At 43.5% G+C, this 27550-nt stretch overlaps 1 protein-coding gene across 1 annotated transcript in view; it reads right to left on the reverse strand.

Moving 5' to 3' along the window:
* CSMD2 (CUB and Sushi multiple domains 2) overlaps window positions 1-27550 on the reverse strand; it is a 579057-nt gene that overhangs the window by 391882 nt on the left and 159625 nt on the right. Inside the window, exons 4-5 of the mRNA XM_054012126.1 lie at window positions 19539-19733; window positions 4389-4596 (exon numbers count right to left, since the gene is read on the reverse strand). Coding sequence (XP_053868101.1) covers window positions 4389-4596; window positions 19539-19733 — 403 coding nt within the window. The remainder of the gene's footprint in view (window positions 1-4388; window positions 4597-19538; window positions 19734-27550) is intronic.

Below are 27550 nucleotides of genomic sequence, written 5' to 3' on the forward strand. Positions count from 1 at the left end.
TCATAATTTGCATGGCTTGGTGCCCTTGTAAATTTTTTTATTGTAATATTTTGTAGCTTGAACGAGACATGAGTGATTTTGTGGGAGAGCGGCTAGACTGGATTTTGTTTATTTGTATGCATTTCTGGACTTGATTAAAACAGTTTATAATACGTATTAAATGAAATATTGTAGTTGCGAGGTACTTAGATATAATGGTTTATTTGGCCAGGAGTTTATCTGCCACATTACCAATAATTAAAACTAGGTTTTCATAAAGCAAATTAAAAAAAAGAAAGAAGAAGGGGTTTCTAGCAATATTTTCAAGCTGAATCATATCAACATATTTAAAGAATAGATATGAGCTTCAGTTTTTTCCCCACAGGCAAAAATTATTTAAAAATGGGAAAAAATGAGTCATCTGAATTTAATTACCAGGCTCAGGGTAGCGACGGCCAGCTTTGAAAAGTGAAATTTAAAAAGGACTCTGTAATTCTGCACATGGAACTGATGAGTTTGCTTCTAGAGAATACTAAATTGGGTCCTTCAAATTGACTGGAGCCTATAAATCTTGCCTGTGTGTATTTCACAAATATAGAAGGAGCTAAGAATGCACCTTGGAAAACAAATCTTGCTATGGACTCTTAAGAGTGAAATTCACACCTGCACAAGGTGTGTGATTTCACTCACCAGTTCAGCGTGTCTTGACTGTCCTGCTGTAGCAGCTGATCCACTGGACACAGCTAATAGTGTTGGTCTTTAAACTAAACCCCAGTGGTAGTCCACTGAGGGAAGAGAGTCAATGAATATGTACCACCTATTTTGACATCCTCAGCAGAGCACAGGCCACGTGTTTGGCCTTCTGCATTGCTAGCGAGTCTCACCCTTGAGGAAGTAAATGTTGGGGTAACATTTTCAAAAGCACTGAAGTCCCGTTTTCAAAAGGGATCTTGGCAACTGTGAGCCTAAATCACGTAGGTGCTTTGAAAATGTATATCTATGGATTATGAATGGATTCCCTGTTATCATTTGGTTTTAACATAGGTTTCCTCAAACAAGTGTGGTTTTACTTTCAGGAAGCAACATGCACAGGTTGATGAATGTTTGTCTTCAGAGTCCATCCGATAACTTCCAGCCCTGCTGTATCACTCAGTTCCTGCAGCGCTGAATAGCTAAGTAGTAACAGTGCCCTAAAATATTAATGTATGCTAATAAACACAGTTTGCTCATAAAACAGCTACATCTAATTTTCAAAGGTGTCCTGGGGAACAGTAAACAACTGGTACACAATAAATGGCCGCTACCGAATATGAATCTTATTCCCCCATATTTGCCAGGCAAGTATAAATTACATAAATGAATGTTAGCGAGACAAGGTGGGTAAGGTAAGATCTTTTATTGGACCAACCTCTGTTGGCAAAAAAGACAAGCTTTCGAGCTTACGCCAAGATCTTCTTCAGGCATTGTAGCAGGGACAGGACCCTTGTAAATCACCATAATTTAATCTTCTTTTCTGGTACTCCCAGGTGATTTCTTTAATTATTTTAGACCTTTAATTCTTCCCCTTCCCCAGGGTGGGGTCCCGAAGAATAGTCGTCTCCATCAATCAGAAGCTACAAGTTTTAACTCCTTGTTGAGTGAGCAGAAAGCAGTACATGAATCTACCAGGCACCAAGCACTCAACTGCCTGCAAGAGCTGAGGGACTGTTTGGGGCCATCTAGTCTGACCCTTTGTATATTAAATTGATGCTCCCTACATTGTTCTCCCCTATAGCAACAGCAGTGATGCTTTTGGCACCTTCTTTGGGAGTCTAGTTGTTTTTGCCATTAAGAACCTCCTCAGTAACCTCTCATTTAAACACTGCCCTCCTTAGCTTCAGCTCTTCTATTACCAGCTGTTTCCAATACTGGGTATCCCTTATGATTTCTATCCCTGTCTATCAATCCACCAGCCTTTCGTTCAGGCGCATGAAATAATGGTTGTGCAAAAACATTTTACAACTCTGAACCTGACTCAGATTCATTCTCTCATCTGCTCCTTCCACCTGGAACCGGTTAAGAAGTCTCTACCCTGTTGCCATTGCCAACGTCTAAGGTTACTTCGCAGCCTACGGAAGAGTGCTTAATGCATCTCCCAGGTGCCCCTCGTTTCACAGGACTCCACTCATTTTAGTGCCAAAGTGACCTCTATTCCACACATATTTTGGTGTGTCCCCCCAACACACACAGTTACTGTTGAGAAATTATTTACATCCAAAATAACATAATCACGAATCTGCGGCTACAGGAAGGATCAGCTGCACTAAAGAGATGAAGCCCACAGCATTTTAAATCTCCTGCCTGAGTAATGTTTGACTCCTCCTCATTGGGGGGGGGGCTGAACATTGTGCCCCACATTCGGGCCTTGACAAATAGAGAGGTACAATGTCTGAGCAAGCATGTATTGAGCTAACTTCTTTATCACCAAGGGAATCCAATGAGGAAATCTCAAGTCATCAGTGAATCAAACCACTGCACCCCTGCACATAGATGGTGGAATTAGGGGTGCTGCCGCACCCCCTGGCTTGAAGTGGATTCCATGATATACAGCGTTTACAGTTTGGTTCAAAGGCTCTCAGCACCCCCACTATACAAACTGTTCCAGCGTCCCTGCCTTTGCACCTCATAGATGGATCTCTCTTTCTTATGGGCGGCCCAGTAGGCTATGACAAACCTTGTAATTTAATGTCCCTACTCCTTAACTGAATCTTCCTTAAATATCACTTTTATTCTGATGCTCTCCAAAACTGGGAAGGAAAACAGTGACGATCTCCTTCCTTCCACTCCTCTCTTCTATAATGATGCTTATTTCTCTTTCAGTCATTCTCGGAGGGGAACGCAAAATCAAATAGTTTATATGTTCAGGAGCTTATATGTCATTTTTAATCTACATGAAAGATAATTCTCTTATCACTAAAGATGGGCCTGAACCACAAAGCTCAGATTTCAGTCCAAACTTCTGCAAAATTTGGGGTTTTCTGTAACAGGCCGCCCCCAACACCCTGAATCCAACGTAAGAACCAGCTACAGAACTAGATTCTGGACCTGAACTTCCATTGCAGATAGGTGGTGATGGGATCCGGAGCTTTCACATGGGTCCATCTTCATTTGTTACACGTGCATTTGAGGCCTAGAGTATGCTACAATATTTTTCTAGCATAGCTATGTCGGTTAAGAGTGTTAAAAAAAAAAAAAAAAAAAAAAAAACCACAGCTTTAACTGACATATCTATGTTCGAATGCTGACACTCACACACACACACACAAACACACACACACACACACACACACGTAGCTGCAGCTTACGCCAACCAGAGTCCTTTCGCCTGTACAGTTTACATTGTTTGGGGGGCTGGTTTAATCACACTCTGAAAATAATGCCCACTGTCAGTACATGCTGGGTCTCCACTAGGGGGCTTTGCTGGCATAACTATACCCACAAAGTCTTCATAGTGTAGACAAGACCTCACGCAGTGAATGTACTGGCCTCCTCCTTTTTACATTCCATTCAACTAAGCAGCAAGGGAATTGAAAATGCAGCTGAAATCTCAACAGATTCAATCATCCGCGAAACACTATTCACATCAAACGAGATCTTTATAACATCATCAACTGCTGAACCCAAACATTAACCAACCTAAATCATCATCATGGGGTATCCTGCAACTTTTTTTTGTTAGACGCTATTAGTTCAGACCTCAGCTATCAAATTTATTTTACAAACCCCAACTTGTAATTTCACATCCCTCACCGTGGAGACATCATTGTTACCTTGAAGAAGGCAAAAGAAATGGAATGACTGCAGCGCAATAAGTTGCTTACCAACAAAATAAACCCCGCTCTCTCAAAGCAAGCACATTTGTGGAGTAATCAAACTAGACTTAATGGGACGAGAGAACAGGAATACTTAAATTCTGTCTGCAGCCTACTGTACATAGAGCAAATCAAACAGTAGCACATTTGCCACAGGGTCGTTAACAGTAAAGTTAACTTGTCAGCAATAGATTTACCAGTAATCAGAAAACAATTGAGCAAAAAGCAAGTTCAAGATTTCTACAGCCACAGGTTTTTAATCTAGTTAACCAGCTACACACCACAGGGCTCTTAAGAAAGAGCAGACTTCAAAAGCAAACACTGTAAAACTCAACTAAAGCCATAAAAATAAATGCAGAGATTTTTCATTACAATGTACTTTAAAATCTCGAATTGTGGCTTTAACCACTGCTAGTGCTGACCGTGAAGTTTCTGGTTCAGGTACGAGGTGAAGTGCACACTGGATCCCATTGCAGTTAATTTCACACCTAAAGTTATATATGTGCAGATAGAATTAAACATGCACAGCCATAAAAGGAAATACAGCCACTCACTTACCAGAGTGAGGATCCCTCCGTTCCAGTGACTTCTAAAAAGTCATATCCATCTTCTAATTGAAAATCCATGAAAACCAGAGCAATGGTGTCTCCAGGCTCTGCTAGGATAGTCCACGTACAGTCTGCATTATTGCCATACTCTGAAGGATAATGAGGACTGGAGATAATTCCACTCTGTCCCCGTAACGTCCCTCCACAAGCATCGTCAGCTGAAAGGCAGAAAATACACATCATGGGTGTTTTGCTGGAAGGGAGCATGATGCAAATATGCCACCAAGGCATTGGAGCAACACAGTCCTGAGGTTTTTTTTATTCTTCCCCTTAATGTGTTAAAGCTTTCAGAGGGGGTGGGGGTATGACTCATATGCCACATTTGAGACAACGGAGGGAAATCGTGATCAATAATTTCTCCAAAACTCTAAAGGCGGGGGAAGGAGATTTTAAAAGGCCATTGATTGGTATATAACAATAACTAAACCTAGTCTGGAGAGAGTAGCATAAATCAAAAAGGTACTATACAAAACATAATGCCAGATTAGGGGAGATTGGAGTGTGCTGCAAAGATCAAGGCTGAGCTCTTAAAAAGTAATTTAGTATCTGTTGTTGTTTTATTTTGTTGTTGTTGTTCTTTTCAAGTGCTGTAATTTTTTATTGGCACATTGATCAGACACATATAGGCACTAGGAAATTCAGCAAGTGCACTGCATGTGAAGAGATGCCTCTCACCAGATGACACAGAGGTGACACGTTTACATCTCCCAAACCAGCTACTCAAGCCTCCATCATACCATAGCAGTGGGCAACCCTGCAGTAGCCAGGGGCAGGAGTGGAATAAACATGATCCAACAGACCTCTGACACCTCTAGCTTCTACAACTCCAGTGCTCCTCACCATAGTGTGGAAGAAGACACCTTGCATGGTGTGGCATGAGTTTTGATGGGAATGGGGCCCAGAAAGTGGATGTGTCAATAGCATACCCTGCTCTTCCTCCCAAACCAGAAAACCTTTCAAGAGGTTGGAAAGTTAGAGTAGGCAACCCACCAAACTTCACAGAGTTCTCACCTCTCCAAACCCACCGGAGAAACCATTGTTATTGCAAACATCCACCCAGATCCCCAGAGAGGTCTCAATCTATACAGCTACCTTGATTTCAGTGAAACTATGCCTGCTGCAGCTCTACAAAACAACTGATTTCTGACATGTAGATGTCCATTATACAGAGGAGAGTTCAAGGGGTTCTGATAATGACAAGATAACTAGAAGAGTAAAGGTCAAGTTCCTTCTCATGCCAACAGAACTCTCAGATAGGTAGACAGAATAAGCAGCATGTGACATGGTTATTACAGGTACGTATACAGCACCTAGGAAAACAGTGATTGAGAAAACGGTGCTATTATGCAGTGACGCCCATGGTGATATCTGTGCAACTGAGAGTTGCATTTTATACAGTTGATGGATCACAACACTTTTAAAAATGAATTTGTATGATTAATAAAGTAGTCAACAACATAGGACTGCATAGCAATTGAGAGACCAGTAAGAGACAAGGTTTTTGCATCAAAGAACTGTTGGTGTTTGGACACCATGGGCATGAGTGCAGGATAAAATGATGAGGATTGTAAGCTCTATCCATCCGTCCAATCTAAGATTTAACATAATAAATGAGAGCCATGAAGGTGGGTGAGATAAAGATAGTACAGTGGTTACGGCAATATGAAATCATAGGATTGCTTTGGTTAGTCATACACACATTGCTGAGGTTTTGGAGTCTTAAAATATTTGTACATATTTTTCTTTAATTCCTTAAAAAAATCCCCTCTGCTTTTAATGGATGTTGGTTTATTATTTGTAATATTTTGGTGTCAGATATTTGCCCCATTCCAAGTAGAAAACGTTTACTGGAAATGTTTATATAGGTCAAGATTTTTGAAAACAGGTGCCTAATTTCAGCCATCTAAATCCACACCTTAGGCATCTGCCTGATCGAAAATTCCTCAACACCCAAAGAAGTCAATGGGAAATGTTGGGTGCTCAGAGCTTTTCAAAATCTAGGGCAGATGCCTAAATTTGGACTTACAAAGGTAACTTTGGGGAGGAGGGGGTTGTTGTTTTGTTTTAATTCTTGGCCCTACATAGAATAAATGACTCTCCCTGCAATTAAGACCCTTTATACAAGCTTAACTGTGGTCTCACTACCGCTCCATCATGATATCTGTATATATTGCACACACCAACTACACAGCCACGCCTTGAACTCCAGAGTTACAGAACCATCCACTGGGCTTGATCCTGCCACAAGCTCTGCATAGGCAACCCCCTGCACCCATGTGGAGTCCCACAATGAGGCTAATGTAGCTCATCTTGAATGCCGGGATCTGCCAATATGGAGCTTGTTGCAGGACACGGGCCACTGTTTGTGGCGGGATTGGGACAAAGGAGATGGTCCAGAGCATAGCTGAAGTTAAAACACCATAAGAATGATGCAGCTTTTTTTCTTCTCCCCCATCACGCTTAAAGTCCTGTGTCAGGGTTGTGCTGTTAGAACCATTAAAATATCGCCTTTGGATGACATCATAGCTATGAAATATTAATTGGCTCCATTTTACTAGCTGGCAGTGGATTTGCTTTTTGTTTTGTTGTTTCCCATCCCCGTTAAGACACCTAGACATTACAGGATACAATGACCTATTAGGTCATCCAGTCCATCTGCCTGCGAGTGAAAGCTTATTCCCTCTTGTACACTTACCAGTGATTTGTTCAGTCTAATTTTAGACATCCCAAGTGACAGAGCTTCTACCACTTCCTGGGGGAAGCAGTTCCACACAGCCTAATACATCAAATTCTTCCCTGACATTCTGTCCGAGTTCTCTTTCTCAGTTCTTACTCTTTACTCCTAATTAAGCCCCCTTGAGTCATCCTCAATAGCTCCCTCTCCTTACTGTCTGCTAGGGATGGATGAATCTTGTGGAGTTCAAACGGAATTTGTGGGTTCACAAAAATGCATGAAACCTTTTTTCTTCCCCTCCTGTCCTTTGAGCCAGGGTTTCCTTCAGAAGGAGAGCTGTGTTAAACACAAAGGGTTTCCATCCCAAAGAGATGCCTGTGCCACATACATGGGACAGAGGAGTTCTGCAAAAGCTGGTACAGACAGGTGATGTTGTATACACTACAAGTGTGCACTCATCAGCAGAATCTTTCTTCATCTTTCTGCTCCCATTTTCATTCTCCGCTTTCCCATGCCGCCTGTCCTCTGCTTCAGTTTTCCCTCATCGGCACATCTTTTCCCCAGCATAATCTCTCCTAAACAGGATGCAAATCCAATGAATTCACATCTGAGTCAAAGCTCTGAACCCATGTCTAAGTTGAGAATTAAGCAAAATTTATTCATTTTTCCCTCTTGTTTACAGCTTTCAAACTTATATTCCATCCCACAACAAGCTCCCGATGTTGACACTTGTATATTATATAAAAGCATTGACTGTTTCGCCTTTAAGTGTCAAATTTTCAGAAACTAAAACTGCACGTGCAGTTTTTCATTGGTCTCATTTTCTCCATCTAAAAGCCCACATTTCAGAGCACAGGCTACTATTTGCATGTGGCAATGGGATAAGGAGATGCCCACGTACCTAAAGGGCACAGACAAAGCCAGTTTTAATGATTACTCAATTTGCCCTGCCAACTGCAATTTTGTGCATGCAAGCCACAGTTCAGGGCCACAGAAAAACACATGCATAAAAATGGGGGTGCAATTTCAGAGGCTGCATTTTATTCCCTTTGAATGTTTGGTTCTAATTCTTTACCCTCTTGGCATTACCAATCAGCATTAAAACCAAGCAGACTGGATAAGAACACATTCTTGGGCTTAGTAAAACATTATGCAGTAATTCATGCACACTGCCCTTCTATAATGAGCTATGAGCTTATGCTACTTAAAAATAGGAAAGTAAAACCTATGGAAGAAGTTGATATGTCACTAAAGCTAAAGGCATTTACTGGTTAGAAATGGGATCTGCTGTTTGCTACAGGTTATCTTCCTCTACAACTAAACTCTATTAGCAGAAGCTATTAGAGCAAATAAAGTAGGAGGATCAAGAGAAAACATGGGCAGGAAGATAAAGGAAACCAAGAATTAATTTGACTTGCATTGTGGCAGTGTGTCACTTTTGTATGTACAGCATTGTCAAATGCCTTGCTATTTATATGAAATGCACTATGAAAAGCTTGTTAACTTTACAATGCACATTATAGAATGGCATTTCAGACGCTTTAGTCAAGGAGCTCTCAGGCTTTACATTATAAACACCTATTTTCAAGTGTTTAAAACTCCAGCATAAAACTATTAAAAAAAATCCTTCCAGACTGAAACTCAGCACAGTGATTCTCCTGTGATTTATGCAGCAGTTGATGCATTTTCCTGGGGAGGCGGGACAGGAGGATTTTGGAATACTGCTCCACAGGAAATTCTTAGTGTGATAGTATCAAAACCTTTTCAGGTCTGAGCCTTGCTGACAGTACAAGCCACTATCAGCGGGGCTGGGACTTGCAGCCTCTGATGGATGGAGCTGCAAAAGCAAAGTAAAAACAAACCTCTGGCTCACGCCAACTCTTATTTCTCATGGCCATCTGCTACCCAACTGCAGCCAGTCAGCCGAACACACAGAATGCATATGCACAAACACAGGCTTCCTGGTGAGTGAGGGCAATCACTCATATTAGAAGTATCTAGAGTCCCAGACTCAAGTGATATTCCCTCCTAGTCTTCAGCTGATCCACCCAGCCTCCAAGACCTTTCGGCCTGGGGCGTCTTAGCCCCTCCGAGCTATGCCACGTAAGAGCTCCACCCTGTCCAGGTTACCCAAAGGCCAAAAATAAACAAATTCTTCCATCCCCCCTGGACTCCACCCACCCTCAGCAGATTCTCTGCCTCTCCCGGGCTCTGCTGAGTACCAAGAAAATTAATGCTTATGCCCCACCTGGGCTCTTTCAAACCTGCAGTCGTTGGCAGCCAAAGGAGACAATCATCTCTTGACAGGCCAACTCTACCCCACTCCAGGGAGGCCCTGACAGGCACCAATCTTCATCTGCTCCTACCCCACCCCAGCTAACCTGATCTCCCACTGTGACGGCTAACAGCCTGCTCTCCCTCTCAGTCAGGCACTAACTGAGCAAAGCCCCACCGATTTAGCTCCTCCCTTGCAGCCTTACCCCTGAGATTCGGGTGTCAGAGCATGGCTTATAGGGCCTCCAGCTGCTCACTGATCCTTCCCCTGACCCATGTAGGGTTTGCACACCCTGTCATGGTCTCCAATTTCAAGGTATGATATCCCCATTGACCTTGCATGTTAGGCTCCGGTTCTTCTGGGTCGTTGTTTTTTTAACCCAGAGGATCCTTTCTGCTACATATGAACTCATCCAAGATAAAGGTAGCAGGGGTAGCTTCGACAGCTCTGGCCCATGCAAGAGGCAGGAGTCTGTGTTACCTCTGATTCCTGGAGATGGGTAGCCACGGTGCTAAAATGGGATCAGGAATAAGGGGAGAAGCACAAGGATGTTTTTTTCTTCCCAGTACATTGAGACTACAGGAGCTCTTCTTACTTCTTGGGGTATGAATGGGTTCTGGCCGCAAAGGATAAGCACGATTCACTCATTTGCTGGCATGTGCAGATACGCCCAGACTTATTTCAAACTATTCTCTTCAATAACCCCTTGAGGACGCTGGAAAGGCAGTAAATGTAGAAGCGATGCTGCTACTCTCAGTCAGTGAGCTCTCTGCAAGCCACATGCCCAGCAGAAAGATATGACGGAGACAGGCTGGGGCCATTAGCTGCTTCAATAATGCATGCAAAGGTCTGAGCAGAGGCAATTTACGGTAGAGAGGCATTCCTGCAGAAGGACAGCCACCTCCAGCATGGCACAGGTTGCCTTTTAAACATTATTATTGCCTGACAGGAACCTGGAACATTCATGGGGCTATTTTAATATTAATGCCCTGGAGGAATTATATATGCAACAGCGATGAGCTTTTTGTCTGCGCCCAGGTAAGTCTGGCAGAAAGCACCAACTGCGAACAAAGCCAAGAGCCGACACCTAATTCACACCTTCTCCAATTTCAACCGAATGACTCAGGCAAAAGCAGGCCGCCTGGAGGACTGGCAGTGAAAAGGTTAATGAAGGCTGGGGCCTACAGTTTCTGAAGTGATTGGTGATTTGGGGAGCCACGTTTTTTTGGATGCTTAGCTGGAGACTTGTGATTTTCAGTAAGTGCTGAGCTCCCACTCCCTGAAAAATGTAGACCCCTTTAAAGGTGTCTTGAGTTGGAGTTTCCAAAATTGGAACATCCAAAATAATGAGGTTTACAGGATGCAGGGACTCTAGGCACCTAAAGGAGATGGTTTGCCCTCTTGAGCAGGGACTGTCTTTTTGTTCTGTGTTTGTACAGTGCCTAGCACAGTGGGGTGTTGAGCCACAACTGGGGCTCCCTAGGGTAAATAAATTATTAATACATACATAATAAATTAAGCAAGGAGAGCATCCAAGTTAAACCAGCCTATAACTGACAGCAGTTTGGAAGAAGCATTTCCTATAGCCAGGTTATCTCCTAGCTGCCTATTGTGGGGTCTCGAAGATTCATTTGAAGCATCTAGTACAACTCTACCCCGATAGAACGCTGTCCTTGGGAGCCAAAAAATCTTACCGCGTTATAGGTGAAACCGCGTTATATCGAACTTGCTTTGATCCGCCAGAGTGTGTCCCCCCCCCCCCCCCCCTCCCGGAGCACTGCTTTACCACGTTATATCCGAATTCGTATTATATCGGGTTGCGTTATATTGGGGTAGAGGTGTACATTATCAGAGAGAGGATAGTGGACTAGATGAACTCGACTCATCCAGTCAGCCAATTCCTAGGTTTCTCTGCAATTCAGCATAAAGCAATATGGGACAATGTTCTTTCCCAGGGAGAAAAGAAAATCCTACAAAATTCTGCCTCTTGATGCTGCATCAATCTTAAAACATTCTTTAAAAAAAATCAGCTGGTGGAAATTGGTGTAGCTCCATCTAAAATCCTAGCCCCCTATTTTTAAAAACTTTAATTAAAAATCTTTTAAAACACATTAACGACTTCCAACACTCATTTTATATATAGATCAGTTTGATGAGCTTGATATTATTGTTAAAACATATTAAAATGGTCTTGAACAGCTCTTGAAAATGTTTTGGGCCCAGCGCACTCTAAGCAGCTGTTTGAATTATAACAGGACAGGACACTTTTAATGAGCTACTGCATATTTGATATGCTTAAAATGCAGCATCACAAATGTTCTCAACTTCGTCAGCTGGCTTACTGATTTTTTACTTAACCGCCTACTAAAGTCATAAACCTATCAATTCTATTTACGCTCAGCAAACAAGCTGGGCAAGACTTTTCTCTCCGAAGGCATGCATGCATTTTAGCAAACAGAATCTACTGAAACATATTTCAGAATATTCTACTGGAGCTATAAATGGAAAATCCCACTTGATATAAAGTTAACTTACCCAAGTTTGCACCCAGAATTAGATCTGAACCCAATCTGACCTGGTTTTAAAGGTTTACATTTAAGAAGTCTGTTACGACTAATTTAGTTTTAGTTTTAAACACTTTTTTTCCATGTTCACGCTTCCTCTGAAGCTTATAGGCATCTTTGAAAATCCCAGGGAAATTCTGAAGGAGTGCAGCACTCATCTCCTAGTGAATTTCGATGAGATTTGGCCCTTAGGCTCCTTTGAAAATCCCACTCTTTAAGGCAAAAGGGACCATTTATCGTTATTGGTAATAGTATTGCAGAATTGCCTTGGAGCTCTCATGATGCACCAGGATCCCATTGTGCTAGGGGCTGTACAAACAGAGAACAAAACAGACAGTCCCCCGCCCCAAAGACCTTTTATTCTAATCTGGTCTGCATAATACGAGCTGTGGAATTTCACCCTGTGATTCCTGTAATGGAGGGAAATATTCTTCACTGCTTGCTAAGGGACACTATTGGACCCAGAGAGACAAGGTAGGTGAGGTAATATCTTTTGTTGGACCGACTTCTGTTGGTGAGAAAGACAAACTTTCGAGCTACACAGAGCTCGTCTTCCGGTCTGGGAGAGACGCTCAGGGTGTTAACTAAAAGATGGAACACACTCTGTAGAATAAGTAGTTAACACATTCTAGGGATAGGGTTGCCAACTCTATAATTGTACAAAACCGAACGCCCTTGCCCCCACCCCTTCCCTGAGGCCCTGCCCCCACTCACTCCATCCCCCCGCCTCTGTCGCTCACTCTGCCCCACCCAGGCAGGGGTTGGGGTTTGGGAGGGGGTTTGGGCTCTGGGGTACAGCTGGGGATGAGGGGTTGGGGTACAGGAGGGGGCTCCAGGATGGAACCAAGGGGTTCAGAGTGCAGGAAGGGGCTCAGGGCTAGGATGGGGGTTGGGGTGTGGGGGAGTGAGAGCTCCGACCGGGGCTGTGGGCTCTGGGGTGGGGGCAAAGATGAGGATTTGGAGTGCAGGAGGAGGTTCCCAGCTGGGGCCAAGGAGTCCAGAGTGCAGGAGGGAGCTCAGGTCAGGGAGTTGGAGTGCAGAAGCGGGTTTGGGGTGCAGGCTCTGGGCAGTGCTTACCGTGGGTGGCTTCCTGGAGATGCGCAGAAATACAGACCTACCTAAATAAGAGTTTTGGAATTTGGCAACTCAATTAAAAGGCTCCTCTCTGAAGATAAAGACAAAAGAGATCTATGTTTGATCATCTACGTCCACTAGCTTGGGCAGGCCAGGATAGTTCCCTTTACTCTATCAGCTCCAGGTTAATACAGGATTAATTCCCTACCATACAGTTTTTCCAGCCTAGTTTTGATCATTTCAAGTTATGGGACTTCTTGCTCCAAGTTATGATGCTACAATAAGCCAAAATAATGACATGTTTATTATAAAGGCAAGATACTGCCAGGATAAGTCATTTCCGAAGACGCCTGCTTATTTCTGCTACTAAAACAGCAACACCTTAGTCTGTTAAAACGAGGACTTGTAATGGGAGAAGGATGATCTGTTAGAACCCGGAGTCCAACGAGAAGGGATCAATTCCCGGTTGTGATATGGGCCTCCTGTGAGAGCCTGGGCAAGTCACTTAACCTCTCTGTCCCTCAGTTCCCAGTCTTTAAAATCGGAAACAACATCTTTTTGCTCCCTCACGGGGACATTAGGAAGAAGGATTCAGACATACTTGCGAGGTGCTCAGATGGTGATGAGGGCCATACTAGCATCTAAAGAGAAAATGGAGCGTACAGTCATGATTTGAATGGCAGTAGCACCTCGGAGCCCCAGTAAAGAACCAGAATCCCACTGTGCTAGGCGCTGTACAGACACAGGACAAAAAGCCCCTGCTGCAAAGAGCACACAATCTAAATATAAGATAAGTTGACAACAGGTAGACCAACCTCAATGAGGGAGGAACAATGAAACGAGACAACATTGGTCAGCTTGATAGGTGGTGGTTTATCCCCTCTTTCTAACTTCTGCTCTCCCCTCAGGCCCTTTTGATGCTTTTTAGGACAACAATATTTTCTCTTAAGCATGGGCCCACCCGTTGCACATTATAGAGACAGCAATAGTAGACCAATTTGCTCTCAAAGCAGCAGCTCCCATGATTACAGCGCTCTTGTATCTGGACCTCAGTCCTTAGAGGTTTTTAAGGCCCGGCTTGACAAAGCCCTGGCTGGGATGATTTAGTTGGTGTTGGTCCTGCTTTGAGCAGGGGATTGGACTAGATGACCTCCTGAGGTCTTTTCCAACCCTAATATTCTACGATTCTATGACTTGACACTTAATCCTGATTTCAGCAGCCTGACCCATCTGTAATGTGTCTATTATAGACGGGAACAAGCTAGAAATATTTCCAGAAAATGCACTTAATAAAGGTTTGTGTCCCAAGGAGAATTGTTTGCTCCCTTTTGTTGTGAGGAAGCACTGGCTGAATGGAATAAGAACGTATTCTTCCCCAGCACATTTATCCCTTAGGATGTAGGGAAAGGAATTTAATTTTTGTGGGATCCTCTTGTTAAAATACTAGTACCACACTGCTGCAAGGCATCATAGAAAGTAAGTGTTCCTTAGATGGAGGGTTAAGAAACAAACAAACCCAGACACCACTCATTTATGTAAGACTAATATATCATCAGATATGATGCAAAATACTCCTCCAATAGCCCTGGTGATGCCTTCCCCAATAAGTACATACAGCTGCCGACATACATTATTATTTATCTCCTACCGCAAGATGATGTTACAGTAAAACAACAAGGAGTCTGGTGGCACCTGAAAGACTAACAGATTTATTTGGGCATAAGCTTTCGTGGGTAAAAAACCCACTTCTTCAGATGTTACAATATAGACTGAATGTTGGGGAAAGCAGGCCCAGAGCACCACGAATCTAGTTGAAAGAAAAAATGTGGCAGGGAGAGACAAAAGAACGAATCAGGTAAATAAAACAGAACCCAACTCACAGCCTTAAGGGAACATGCTTCCAGTGCCGGCTGTGCAGGGATGTGACCTTATTTTCCAGAACAAAATGTGTTACTTAAGACTATTCCGCCTCCTAATGGAGCTGCAGGTGTTGTTACACGGTTTATGCTCAATTTGATTTAACCACAGAACAAAATGCTAATGTTTACATAAAACGTGGAAAGGGTCGTAGCACCAGCTAAGCAAAGCATTAGAATTCTCAGCGTGAGCTGCTGTTCCTCCCTTTCACTTTATAGCATCCTACTTACAACAAAACACAAGAGAAGAGGTAGCAGAGGGTGATACTGACTGAGACAAGTCTGATTTGGGGTCTGATTTTGCTCCCCCTCCCCCCATCAGTGACTATCTGGAGTAACTCTTCTGGGGCCTATATAGAGTTATGCTTATGTAAAAACTGATGAAAGACAAAGGAAGGCAGCCTATTTCTAACGTCACCATCTCATACTCCAAGAGCCATTTGCAGGGTTTGAAGATGGGGCTTTGTGTTGCAACAACAGGCCTCCAGCACTTAAGCAAAAGGCATTAGCTAGCAGTAGTAGTAGTATGTTATATTCCATGTTGGCTAGCCACTGGCAAGGGACATGACACATTTTATAGGTGTGTTACATACACAGAGCTTTTCTTTTTCTTTTTAAAGGGTAATCCAATGTATCCAGCTGTTTCACAATACTTAGATTGTAACATCTCTGGAGCTGGGATCATCTTTTGTTTTTGTTTGTACAGTACCTAGTACAATGGGGCGCTGATGTGTTACTGAATCTCTTACACTATTCCACAATCATCATCATAAATAATAGTTCAAAAAACAAAGCATGCCCTTGGAGCTGTAGGACAGTTGAGATTCTCAGCAGAGATAAATGGTTTCTTTTTTGCTGCCCATCGTATTGATCCATAGTTAGAATCAAATGAATAGGTACAATGGGTGCTATTAAAAAAAATAATCCACATTTGTCAGCAGATACCACACAGCAATATTTCAGATAACTTCAGCTTTTCGCTGTAATTGTAATACAACATAACTGTAACAACAACAACAAAGTTGCTTCTATTTGCAAATGTTGACTTGTTCGTTGCAATCACGGTCTTTGCTCTTTTTAAACAAATGGATGTTATTCATCTGGCAGATAGGAACAAATTCTTTGGAACCACTCACACAATCTAGGTGACACTGATTCCTTTAGAAATACATCAGTTACTTAATAGTTATAGGAATATACAGAGTGCTATAGTACAGTAAGATATGCAGCATCAGGTCACATTACACGTCTCAAATACCCATCTGTGGCCCCTACCAGATGCATCAGAAATTATACGCTATCTTTTTAAACCTAAATATAACCCGTCAATTGTGCAATGTTCTACATTGGGAACAAATTCCTTCCTGACCCATGCAGCAATCAGTTTATGCCCAGAAGCATGTGACTGACTTATTTTAGCTCACACAGCTAAAAATATTGGTCATAAGGTTATCCAGGCATTTCAAAAAAGAATCCAGATACAGTATTTGACTGATTTCCTAAGGCAAGGAAATCCACAGGCTGAATACATGATGTGCAGACATTGAGAAGGTCTAATTTCAATCAAAGAAATATATATTTCTATTCAGGCAGTAGCTCTGAAGACGCATTATTTTCCCAGCAGAATGAGACACTTTTTACCTGTATGCAAATCTTTTGACCCTTGCAGTCATTACAGTCTGTAGTGCCAGTCTAACAGTCAGACATGAATTTTAAATCTGATCACTGAAAAACCTGTTATGGTAAAATCAGTTCATATGGCTGGGCAGGTTCTGGGTTCTCTATTGTGTCAATTTCTTGTCCGTTTTTTCTGCTTTCTACATTTTTGTATCAACTAACTGTAACTATATGGGACTAGACCCCAGGGAGTCTGATGTTTGCTGCCACTACATTCAGTAAGCATTTACCATTAACATCAAATGGTGCAGAATTCATCCCAAGTTCTTAAGTCCACTAAAACAATCAGCAAACATCTGACTACATGCTGCACAGAATGGGTAACCTTTGGAACATTTCACCACATGATACTGCTGGAGCAAATAAACTGATGTGAAACAAATTAATACTTGCCACAATGCAATGTGACCATCACGGCATATTTTGACATTTTTCAATTATAAGTATATGAAATATCAAGAAGGTGGTGGTAATTTTAGGGGGGTGCGGGGGGGGGAGTTAATTAGTAACCTTAATAGCTTCCTGAACAAAAGGATTGCACACAGGTAAAAAGACCATCTGCAGCAAAATCAAATAAAAATTACAAGGGTTATTAATCCTTATGCTCCAAGGCATCAGCACCTGCTGGGGTCAGGAGGCATTGCCTCCCTTATGGAATGGCATTGCACAAACACCTTTAAATAGTGGGGCAATGTTTACCCTCTCTCAACCACCAGCCACTGTCAGAGATAAGATGTCAGAGTAGATGGAGCACTGGTCTATTCTTGCATGGCATTTCCTTTACTCTGAGAGCGATCTGACATTTTATACCATGTTTCAGCCTTGAGGGTGCTTTTTCTCCAGCCAAGTTGTAAACACACTGAAGAATAACGGTTTATGATGGAAGCACCGATTTAGCATGAAACTAGAAAGTCAAGACTGAGGATGCTAACTTGGAGATGAAAAATGAAGGAGGTAAAACATCCCTCTCCAGCACCAACCTATGCATCAACCACTCCTGTATTGGGACCATGGGTAACACACAAGAGCAATAGATAAGCAACAGAGTAACAAACACAATAAGCAGCAGGAACCACAACTGCATGACTCATCAAGGGAAGTGTTAGGAACATATATCATCAGGCAAACAATATTTTTGTATTTAAAATTCAAGATGTATGCTCTGGCTCAGGCTTGCTAATTGATTACACAAGCAAAGGATCAATAAAAGGATCGATACTAGATGGTCTGCTGAAGCACACAAGGAATTGAACAAAAATGAAGTTGGGAACCAGCAACTATTTTGGTAAAACAACCCAAACACTTGTATATTTACTGACAATCTAGTCCCCTGAAGCTCCCCGAATCCACAAAGGATAATCAAGAAGCAATTCTCCATAGTCATAAAGAAACTAAAATTCCACTAGTTCCTGGAGGCTGCAGCCCTTTACATAAGCAGTGCGTTAAATCAAGTTTTACCTCCTGTATAAAACTTTCTCCAGCCCAGAGTCTTTATGCCTATTTCTCTGCTGTCCTCTACGGTGTGCAGCCTGTAACCAATGCAAAGTGGGTGTCAAACCGTACCCAATCAGAATGGTAGGGTTTTATAGGTGTGAATGACGGCACAAGATCCAGGCAGCAGGCCCAAAGTGCAAAAGTGGAGAATTAGATCCAGTAGCAAGCTTTCTAAGTCAGCCTGGCCTAGCCTGGCATTGGTTATTTGCCACTTTAATTAAGCTGGCCTATTAAAACTGGCCACAATTCATTCTGCTTATTAAAATACATGGAAAATGCAAAAAGTCACCACGCTGCATCTGAAGTCCCTAGACTCCAAGCCTCCTTTAACACAACAAACTAGCTGTTCTATTGTCTGCTTCCAACAAAACTCTCAACCTGCTGCACCGTTAGGTCACAGAGGGTATTGGGGCTTTTTAAATGACCCCGTTGAAGCTCTTTTATTGGTCAGAATGCACAATAGGAAATAGGAAATGATCGTAAAACACAATATGGGGAACATGAAGAAGAGAGGATTCCCTGATGGAGCCTATCAACCAAAGAACACGGAGATGGAAGATAACTATTACACTGTCTTGGTTGGGCCCCATCCCAGGGCAGGATTGTTCCCCATGGTTTATTCTCCAGCCCAGTCTGATACAATGCAGGCTATGGACCCTCCACCATTTCCCTTGAGAAGACTATTCCAACATCTTACAGTCAATCAGTTGCAGAAACATACCTCTGAGCACCAAGGCACCTCCCACTTGAAACCCAACTGGAGAGCTCTATCCCTTGCAAGTCTGCTTTACAGTTCCAGGGCATAAGGGTGCATAAAGTCTTGTGCAGGCCCTCAGCCTTGGGGTGAATTTCACCCCCAAGCACAGAGTGAACCCAGTGACATGCATGCAGTTTAAAAGATTCCCTTCTAAAGCTGGGGAAAGCTGGGGCCATGTTAGAAGCTGCACTGGAGGCATGAGCATGAGGTTGGGAGATCAGGAGGTGCCAGGTTCTAATTGTGGCTCTACCACAAAGCCTCTCTCTGTGGCCTTGGGCAAGTCATTTAACGTCACTGCCTCAGTTTCCCCATCTAGGGATGATAATGGCAATGACCAGGGATTGTGAGAATCAGTTAATTAAATGGTTGCACACATTTAAAGCACTATATAAATTGTAAGTATTATTGTTCCTCCTCATCCCTGGAGCTTTAGGGATTCTGTTAAAAGGAAGCCTGGCTCTCAACTGTATCTTGTTTGGGTTTCACTGGGTTTGGTTTGGTTTTTAAACCAATATCCCACCAAATGCAATGTTGCCAGTCCCATGTACCTGCTCATTCTGCAGCATCTCTGATTCCCTCTACAGCTGGAGGCTCTTTCTAGCTATAGTTTTCTCATGATCATTAGTTTTTAGATCAGTGAACACAGAGTCACATAAGGAAGCACTTTACCTCTGCAGGAGGGCAGTGGAAAATCCCAGGAGGCACTGTTTTCCGAACTGGCATGGCAAGTGAGCAAGGCATGACCCTCCAAAAAGAAGCCCGGGTTGCAGCTATACCTCACTTTGTCTCCAATGCTGAACGTCGTCCCTTGCTGGATCCCATTCTGGAGTCTTCCCGGATTTCCACACGTATGACTCGGTAAAACTGCCAGAGAGAAAATTGTTCCTGGTTAGCAAGAGACGGCAAATTCCATAGCCTCAGTCCAGTTAAAACACCCTCCTTCTTTTTTTGCCCCATGTATTATTACAAGGTTCATTACATCAGATACAGAACCCAATTATATAATGAAATAAATGTAATGTCTGTTTGGCACCATTCCAATACCAATGCAAACGTATCACTTAAAATGCAAAAAGCAAGTTCACTGACCATCGGATTTACCACATTGATCAGTTCAAGGCCCATCAGGTCTGGTATGTTACCTTCCCTAGGATAATGCTTCACAAAAGGGTAACCGCTCCCAGTAACTCACTGGAACAACTGTGCCAAGCTGTGCAAAGGAGAGCAAACTCCTGACTCCTATAAGGAATTTGTGACCTTCTGTACCTTGGGGGAGTGCCCTGTAACCCCCTATATTCCTCATTTATATATGACTGTGATCTTACATATAAAGCATGCCTTGTAAGGTATCAGAGGAAAGGCTATGATCTGCTGAAAGCCATTTCTCTAGCCATAGATAGATAGAGATAGATGGGGTGGATGGGGATAGATAGATAGGGTGGATGGGGATAGATAGATGGGGTTAGATAGATGGGGTGGATGGTGATAGATAGATGGGGTGGATGGGGATAGATAGATGGGGTGGATGGATGGGGTGGATGGGGATAAATAAATAGATAGATCCGATGAAGTTATGAGAATTGTGTTTTATGGTTGTCACTAAAACATGCTGTAAATTGGGGAATCAGCCAGATATTAGCACCCGGGGCAGGATGTCAATCAACCCGTTAACAACCATTGTCCAGCAAGGGAGCTTCAATGCAATGACTCACCTGCATGAGCCCACGCCAGGGGAATTGCGCAACCTTGCCTGGAGACTCAGCAATGCCCCCAGACATGCCCGGACTTGTGTTCTCCAAGCACATTGTCTGTTTTATACCCTCAGTCCCAGTGGCCACATGCTGGGCCTTTCTCCTTCACCCACCTACTCTGCGTGCTTATATATTTTTTTTATTTTACTTTGGTAACTGACTCTGACTTTTTGCTATCACTTAAAATCTATCTTTTGTAGCCAATAAACTTCTTTTACTGTTTATCTTTACCAGTGAGTTTGTATGAAGTGTGTGGCAAATCTGCTCCGGTTTGGCAAAGACTGGTGTAGATCCACTTTCCATTGATGAAGTGGTGAGCCAATTAATAAATCTGCTTTGCTCATCGTGAGCAGTGCAAGATGGTATATTTCTGAGGTACAAGGCTGGGAGCTGGGGGGATTTGGATGCTGCCTTTCCCGGTGTGATTCATGAGTGGCTCTGGGAGCATTCATGCAATCTAGCTGGGTGTTGTGTCTTCCCATGTGGTTGTGATCACAGCACCTGGAGGGGTTTGCTGCTGGTCACTAGCAAGGCACTGTGAGAGACAGCCAAGGCTGGAGAGAGTTCAGGGGGCACAGCGATCCCACCGTCCCAGGCTGCACCCCGGGGATCCCGTCACAGAATCAAGATATTTTCTCTATCTATTTTAGGTATTTACAGTATGAAAATCTCAACAGATTATGTTTTACTCAGGAACTCAAGGTTATTCAATGGAATTCACCAGGCAGGACACACAGTCTTCTGCAAGATAGGTGAAACTGTGTACGTCTTTGTGTAATGGTATATAAAATGGCAAAGTCTGGAATTAGCAATTACTCTTAAGACAAAAAGACCCAAAGCTCAGCACTTTAGGTTTCACATATATGGCTAGATCCTCAACTAGTATAAAATTAGCATATCTCCAACAAAGGCAACAGAGTTACACCGATTTACATCAGATAAGGGTCTGGCCCACAATATCCAATTTTAATGTCAAGTAGGCAGCAGCAGACACTGTAATAAATCCTACCATTTTCCACCAATGCCTCTGTTCAGCAGCCCTAGAGAATCAGTATCAAACTCCACCGGCTCCCAATAAAACCCTCCAAAAAGATCAAGTCTATTCAGGTTTTTAGGGCCTGATGCAAAGCCCAACAAAGACAATGAAAAGACTTCCACAGGCGTAGTCTGCTTTGAACCAGGCCCTTACGGACCAGCCCTCTTCCTCAGCAATGCAACACTGCAGAAAATATAACGGAGAAGAGTTTCTGTTTCAGAGCTGATTGAGTGTTTACCGCACATACAGGAATTTTGCCAAGGGCATGCACAAAAAGGATGAATTCCTGAGAGCTCAGGGACGTTGAGTCTGAGAACCTGCTAAGGAGAAGAGCAAGAGTAACAGCAAAATGAGATGCTAAGTATACAGAGGAAGTAGTAGAGGAAAACAAAGGTAGAGGTGTGCACAGCCAGGTGAAATGAAGTGAACGTTCATAACGACCTATTTAGTCACTGTAATTGGCGTAATGGCACCGTGCTACCGCCCTGCCACAAGGAAACATTTCAGACGAGCAACTCAATTTTCTGCTGTGCCATGCACAGAAAGCCAGACCCAGATGGTAGAACCTGCATCAAATCACTTTCAACCTCATTGCATCTAAGACACTGTAGGAAGGAGTTCTATGCCTCCATTTATAAATAGACCATTGAAGATGAATCAAGACTTGGCTGTAATGAATATAAGGGGGGATTCTTTTATTGAGGCTGCTGGACAAACAGACAAAGTGGCTGACCGACCCTGTGGTTCCCTAGCGCTTCAGTTCCCAGGTTAAACAGAACCCGAGTTGCCGAGGCTTCCGTTAATTCTAATGGAAGATGCACCTAAATCTTTTTTGGACTGTTTTGAAAACCTCAGCGCTGCCTCAGTTTCCCCTCCCATCCTTTTTTCCATCTTGTCTATTTAAATGATAAGCTCTTTGGGAAAGGGACCGTCTCTTACTAGGTGTCTGTACAGCATCTAGCACAGGGGTAGGCAACCTATGGCCCGTGTGCCAAAGGCGGCACACGAGCGGATTTTCAGTGGCACTCACACTGCCTGGGTCCTGGCCACCGGTCCGGGGGGCTCTGCATTTTAATTTAATTTTAAATGAAGCTTCTTAAAACATTTTAAAAACCTTATTTACTTTACATACAACAATAGTTTAGTTACATAATATAGACTTATAGAGAGAGACCTCTAAAAATGTTAAAATGTATGACTGGCACGCGAATACTTAAATTAGAGTGAATAAATGAAGACTCGGCACACCACTTCTGAAAGGTTGCCGACCCCTGGCACAATGGGACCCTGATCTCAATTGGGGCTATAGTTATACAAATTCTGCTTCTAATAATAATGGCTTCCCCTCCCTGTGCTTCAGTTTCCCTCAGAAAGCCTCTTAGATACCATGGTGATGCCTACCTATATTGAAACCCAGATAGGGCAGTAAAGAGAGAAGATGATGCTTATGACCGAGCCTTTGGAAAGCGCTTAGAATTAAGCACTTTACATTAAAAGTGCCTCTGTAGAGTCCACTAATAGGCATTCACCCACAACTTTGACAGACACACATGGAGTTACTAGCTATATTAAAAAAAAATTCATAGGTAGGGGGGAGATATTGTTTAATATGCCGAATGGGTTGAGAATCGGTGTAAAACTAATATTTCATTTTCTGCAATGATACTCAAAGACCCAATTTAATTAAATTACTAATGTCAAATTTTTTAATGAACCCACTCCTGCTTTTGTGCTTTCTCCCTTTAAAATTAATGACTGGAACTTCGCTATAAATAAGAATCTATCATTTTTTAAAAAGTCACTCTCCAACACTAGCTGCTCTTTATTTAACGAACTGTTAAGAATCGGACAACCCCGACCTGCCTCATATCTTGAGATCGTCTTTGAAAAATGGGATCTCATTTAAAAATTCTGCTTCATTTGTCTACATTAACTAACGTCGTGTTACTGGGCAGACGATGCCCAGAAGCCTTTTGCGCATAGGAGATAAGACGGCGCTAGCTCATTGTTCACTTCAGGTTCAGTCGTGAGCCCTTGCCACATGCCTTTGCTAGGCAGACAGACGCATCCTATTACTATGTGCCAGAAGGAGAACAGGCTCCACAGTGCTGCTTCTCCTCCTCCTGCCTATACGGGTTGGGGGCAGGCAGGCACATCAAGTGGCTGGATCCTTTGTCTGCCACATCCATGTGGTCATGCTGGGGCAGAGAAGGAAGTCAATCTGCCCCAAGACAAGGGCTAGTACAGACTACTTCCTTCAGGAGCAAGGGGAAAGTCAGAATGTGACTCTCACTGTCGCAATCAGCTTACTGGCCTGCTCCTGTGCCAAGGCAGCTACATGCTGCTTCTGGCTGGGACAATAGAGGCCTTTGAGTGGCACAGCATAAAAAAACAATGTCCTTCTGCATTGCCCACCGGGTTCATTCCAACAGCAACACAAGCAAATGCCTGCCTTTGAGTTCCATGCATGACTTACAGGGCCCACTACTTATACTTGGCTGTATCTAACAGCCAGCCACTTTGATTGCCCGTGAGGTTAACAGAACTAGATTATTTACCCAGATGTCACACGGAATAGTCTTACTGAAGCTTTGTCCTGCCCATTCACCAATTCCACTGCAAATTGGCAACATGGATTTTCTCCCCATAAAAGCTGTGTTCCTAACCATCAACATAATATTTTACAGTGACTGTATGGAAATGAATGCAGCCATAGACCAGATTGATACCGCTGAATTAAAGCACCTGGCTTTTGTTTGTTTGTTTGAACTAAAAGTCTGTTTCTCTGCATGATAAATTGATGGCAATTTGGTTTATTTATCTCGGTTTTAACCCAGTGTCAAGTTGTAGCCTTTTTTGCTATGGGAGATGGGGGTGAGGATTTAATGTATTATTTTTTATTATAATTATTATGATTCCAAGAGCACCTAATGATCCAGGCCCTATTGTGCTAGGAGCTGTACAAAAACATGGTAAAAAGACAGCCCTGGAGAGCTTACAATTGAAACAGACAAAAGGGGCAGGAAGAGGATGTGATTTGTAGGTACAAGGTGACACAACAAGGGCAGGAACAGAAGCCAGCTCACCTGAATCCCAGTGAAGTACCAATATCCACTAGACGGCCCTGCCTCTCCAACTCAGCTCAGTTACCGCTCAGGTTATGTGCAGCGGCACAGCGGGAGATGAAGGGCTGTGAGTGACTGCTGGTCACTTGCCAGGATTATCTGGGTATCTCTCACTTATTCCTTTTCCTGCCATTGTGGGGTCCTCCGACACTGATGCCCGTCGGTCCCTCCGATTGCCTCCCTGAGGCACGTAACAGTCTGGTCTCCTGCAGGCTGTAATACTTCAGTCTAATTTTGGCTGTTGGGCTTGGCGTGCGAATGCTGGATGGTGTGGGCGGCCTATGGCACACTGGGGGTGGGGGGTCAGACCAGAGGGTGGTTTCTTCTGGCCTTAAACTCTATGATTTATCTCATAAGAAGAAAAAAATAATCTTCCGAAGACAAGATATTAAACTTCAGGTAAGGAAAAGGTCAGCCAGGCCTAAACATCCAATTGTTATTGCTTCCAGCCTTCCTACGACTCTGCAGCATATCCCTCAAAGTCCCCCAGAAACAAACTTCAAATTAATTTGTACATACCGGCTGCTCCCTGTCTCTGACCCCTTCGCTGGCTTCCTCTCTCCTGCATTTCAATTCAAGCTCCGCTGTCCTCATCTCCAGGCATCCACGCTGGTTTCCCCACCCCTCACCCCACCTATGTGTCTGCCTTCATTTCACTCTCACTCCCTACATACATCTCTCCCTTCGCCTCCCCTCTTCCTCCTGGAACATCCTCCCACATCCTGTGCACCACGTGCCCTGAATTCCCTCCTTCAAACCCTACCTTAGGCCCACTTCCTGGGTAAAGCCAGACTCCACGAAGCTGATCACACCCCAGGTACGTAGGTCCCAATCCAGGAAGTCTCTCACTGGTTTCGGTCGCACGTGGCCTGCAATGGAGCTACAGATTTGGAGGAAGCCAGAAGAGAGCTGGGCACCTGCCACTGTCTATCCTCACTGCCAGCTAGGCACAGCACTTGCCAGAGTTCACCCCGGGCCCAGAGACACACACGTTCTTTTTCAGAGACCCCAATCCCTTCACTGTCTTCTCTCCTCCTGGGTGCAGCTCCCCATTCCTTTTTGTGCTCCGTTGTTCTTAACCGGCTCCACTTGGTTCTCACCCCATTTCATCCCTACGTTAAGCATCACTCTGCTGGACGATTTCAAAAGATAGTGGGAGTCACAACAGCCACAACTTGCTGCCTCTCCTCCTCGTTCCTGTTCATTCAAAATTAATGAGTCGTTTTGAAGTCATCGGATGTGACTCGGTGCATCCTTGGATACAATCCCGCCATCAAGGCGTATTCAGCCTAATTGCATCAGCCTTTCCTAAAACGCCCCGGCTCCCTTCATCAGCTCAAAAAAAAAGATGCTCCCCATCCCATTCGTCATGTGAACGAGTTGAGCTATTGCACCATTTCAGGTAGCTTCAAACACTAACAACAACAATCTACTTATTAGCCATTCAGAGTAAATGTCTTTGCTGGTTCCTATTCAGATTAATCTACAGACCTATTTTCTCCCTTTATATTGCTCAAGTGTAAAATAACGCCAGCATTTAATAGATCTAGCTACTGTCTCCTACTCGATTACCCTATTTACATGGCTAAAAGAAACATTTTTATGGCCTGAATCATCTATGGTTGTTTATAACAGTGATATTTTAATGCTATTGTTGTTCTAACCTTGAAGCCTTAACAAGGAGCACAACTTTTATGATATAGGGACTCATGTAAACTCCTCTGTCCCAATTAATTCACACTCCCAGCAAAAACATAGGCTCCAGAATAAAATGAATGCAGCAAAACAGGTCTTCAAGAGGTGTTAGAGGGAGCTGAGAGATAAAGTGAGATGGGCAGACCTGTCAGGATACAACTAACTCAGACACCTCTGCGCATCCTAGAAACATTTTCAGAAGTTTCCTTTCAGTTGCTTTTTTCCCAACTTGCTTTTGCATTCCCTTGTGTCTCCTGGATCCATTTTCAGTTGGAAGCTGAAGCACCGAAATGCCACAGAAAAGGCAACTCTTCTAATTCCAGTCCAACCCAGGACAGGAAGTTCCAGGAATCTCCCAAGAAAAACAAACAAAACAGCTACACCATATTTTTCACCATCCCAGAAACAAGGGGGAGAGGGAAACCTTACAGGAGAGCATGTTCCCATGAGATTTCCACTTCTGAATGGCAGACACAAGAGTATTCAGGCTTCAAGTGGCTGCCAGGCCCAGACCAGGACATGCTAAGATTTGCCTATCATTTCCTTAGAGGTATAGGGTTCCTTTCTTTTCCCCAGACTTCTGGAGGATCGTAGGAGGGGCGGGCTTGAGACAGGATAGAAAGGGCGCGCTACACCCATCATGCCTTACCAACAACCTTCCCATGCTGATGAGTTAATGACTAACTCATTAGTCCCTTTTTCAGCGGACAATGCGTGCACTGTGAAATCCCCTTTCAGGGCTCCACAGGTGGCAGTGAGTGGCGGAGACCCTGGAGATGTGCTGCTGAGAAATGAGGGAGGGGAAGAGTGTCCCAGACTGTGGAAAAAGGCACAAGACCTCCCAAATGGATGGCCACGGTTTGCAGCAGATTGTAAGTACTGGGGTGGCTGAACCTGCTGCCCACTGCATAGCAGGGCAAGACTTCTCCTGGAGCAAGATCCACCAGAGAGAACCACTCATTTTTCCTATAGATTTCTCCATGGCAATCTGGCCCTATGCACTTGGGAACTTCCTAATGTATATTCACATCGACATACTTCAACAATTTGCTGCTAACGAAGCGAAACCCTGGA

Source organism: Malaclemys terrapin, chromosome 22 (assembly GCF_027887155.1).
Source record: "Malaclemys terrapin pileata isolate rMalTer1 chromosome 22, rMalTer1.hap1, whole genome shotgun sequence".
Lineage (NCBI taxonomy): Eukaryota > Metazoa > Chordata > Testudines > Emydidae > Malaclemys > Malaclemys terrapin.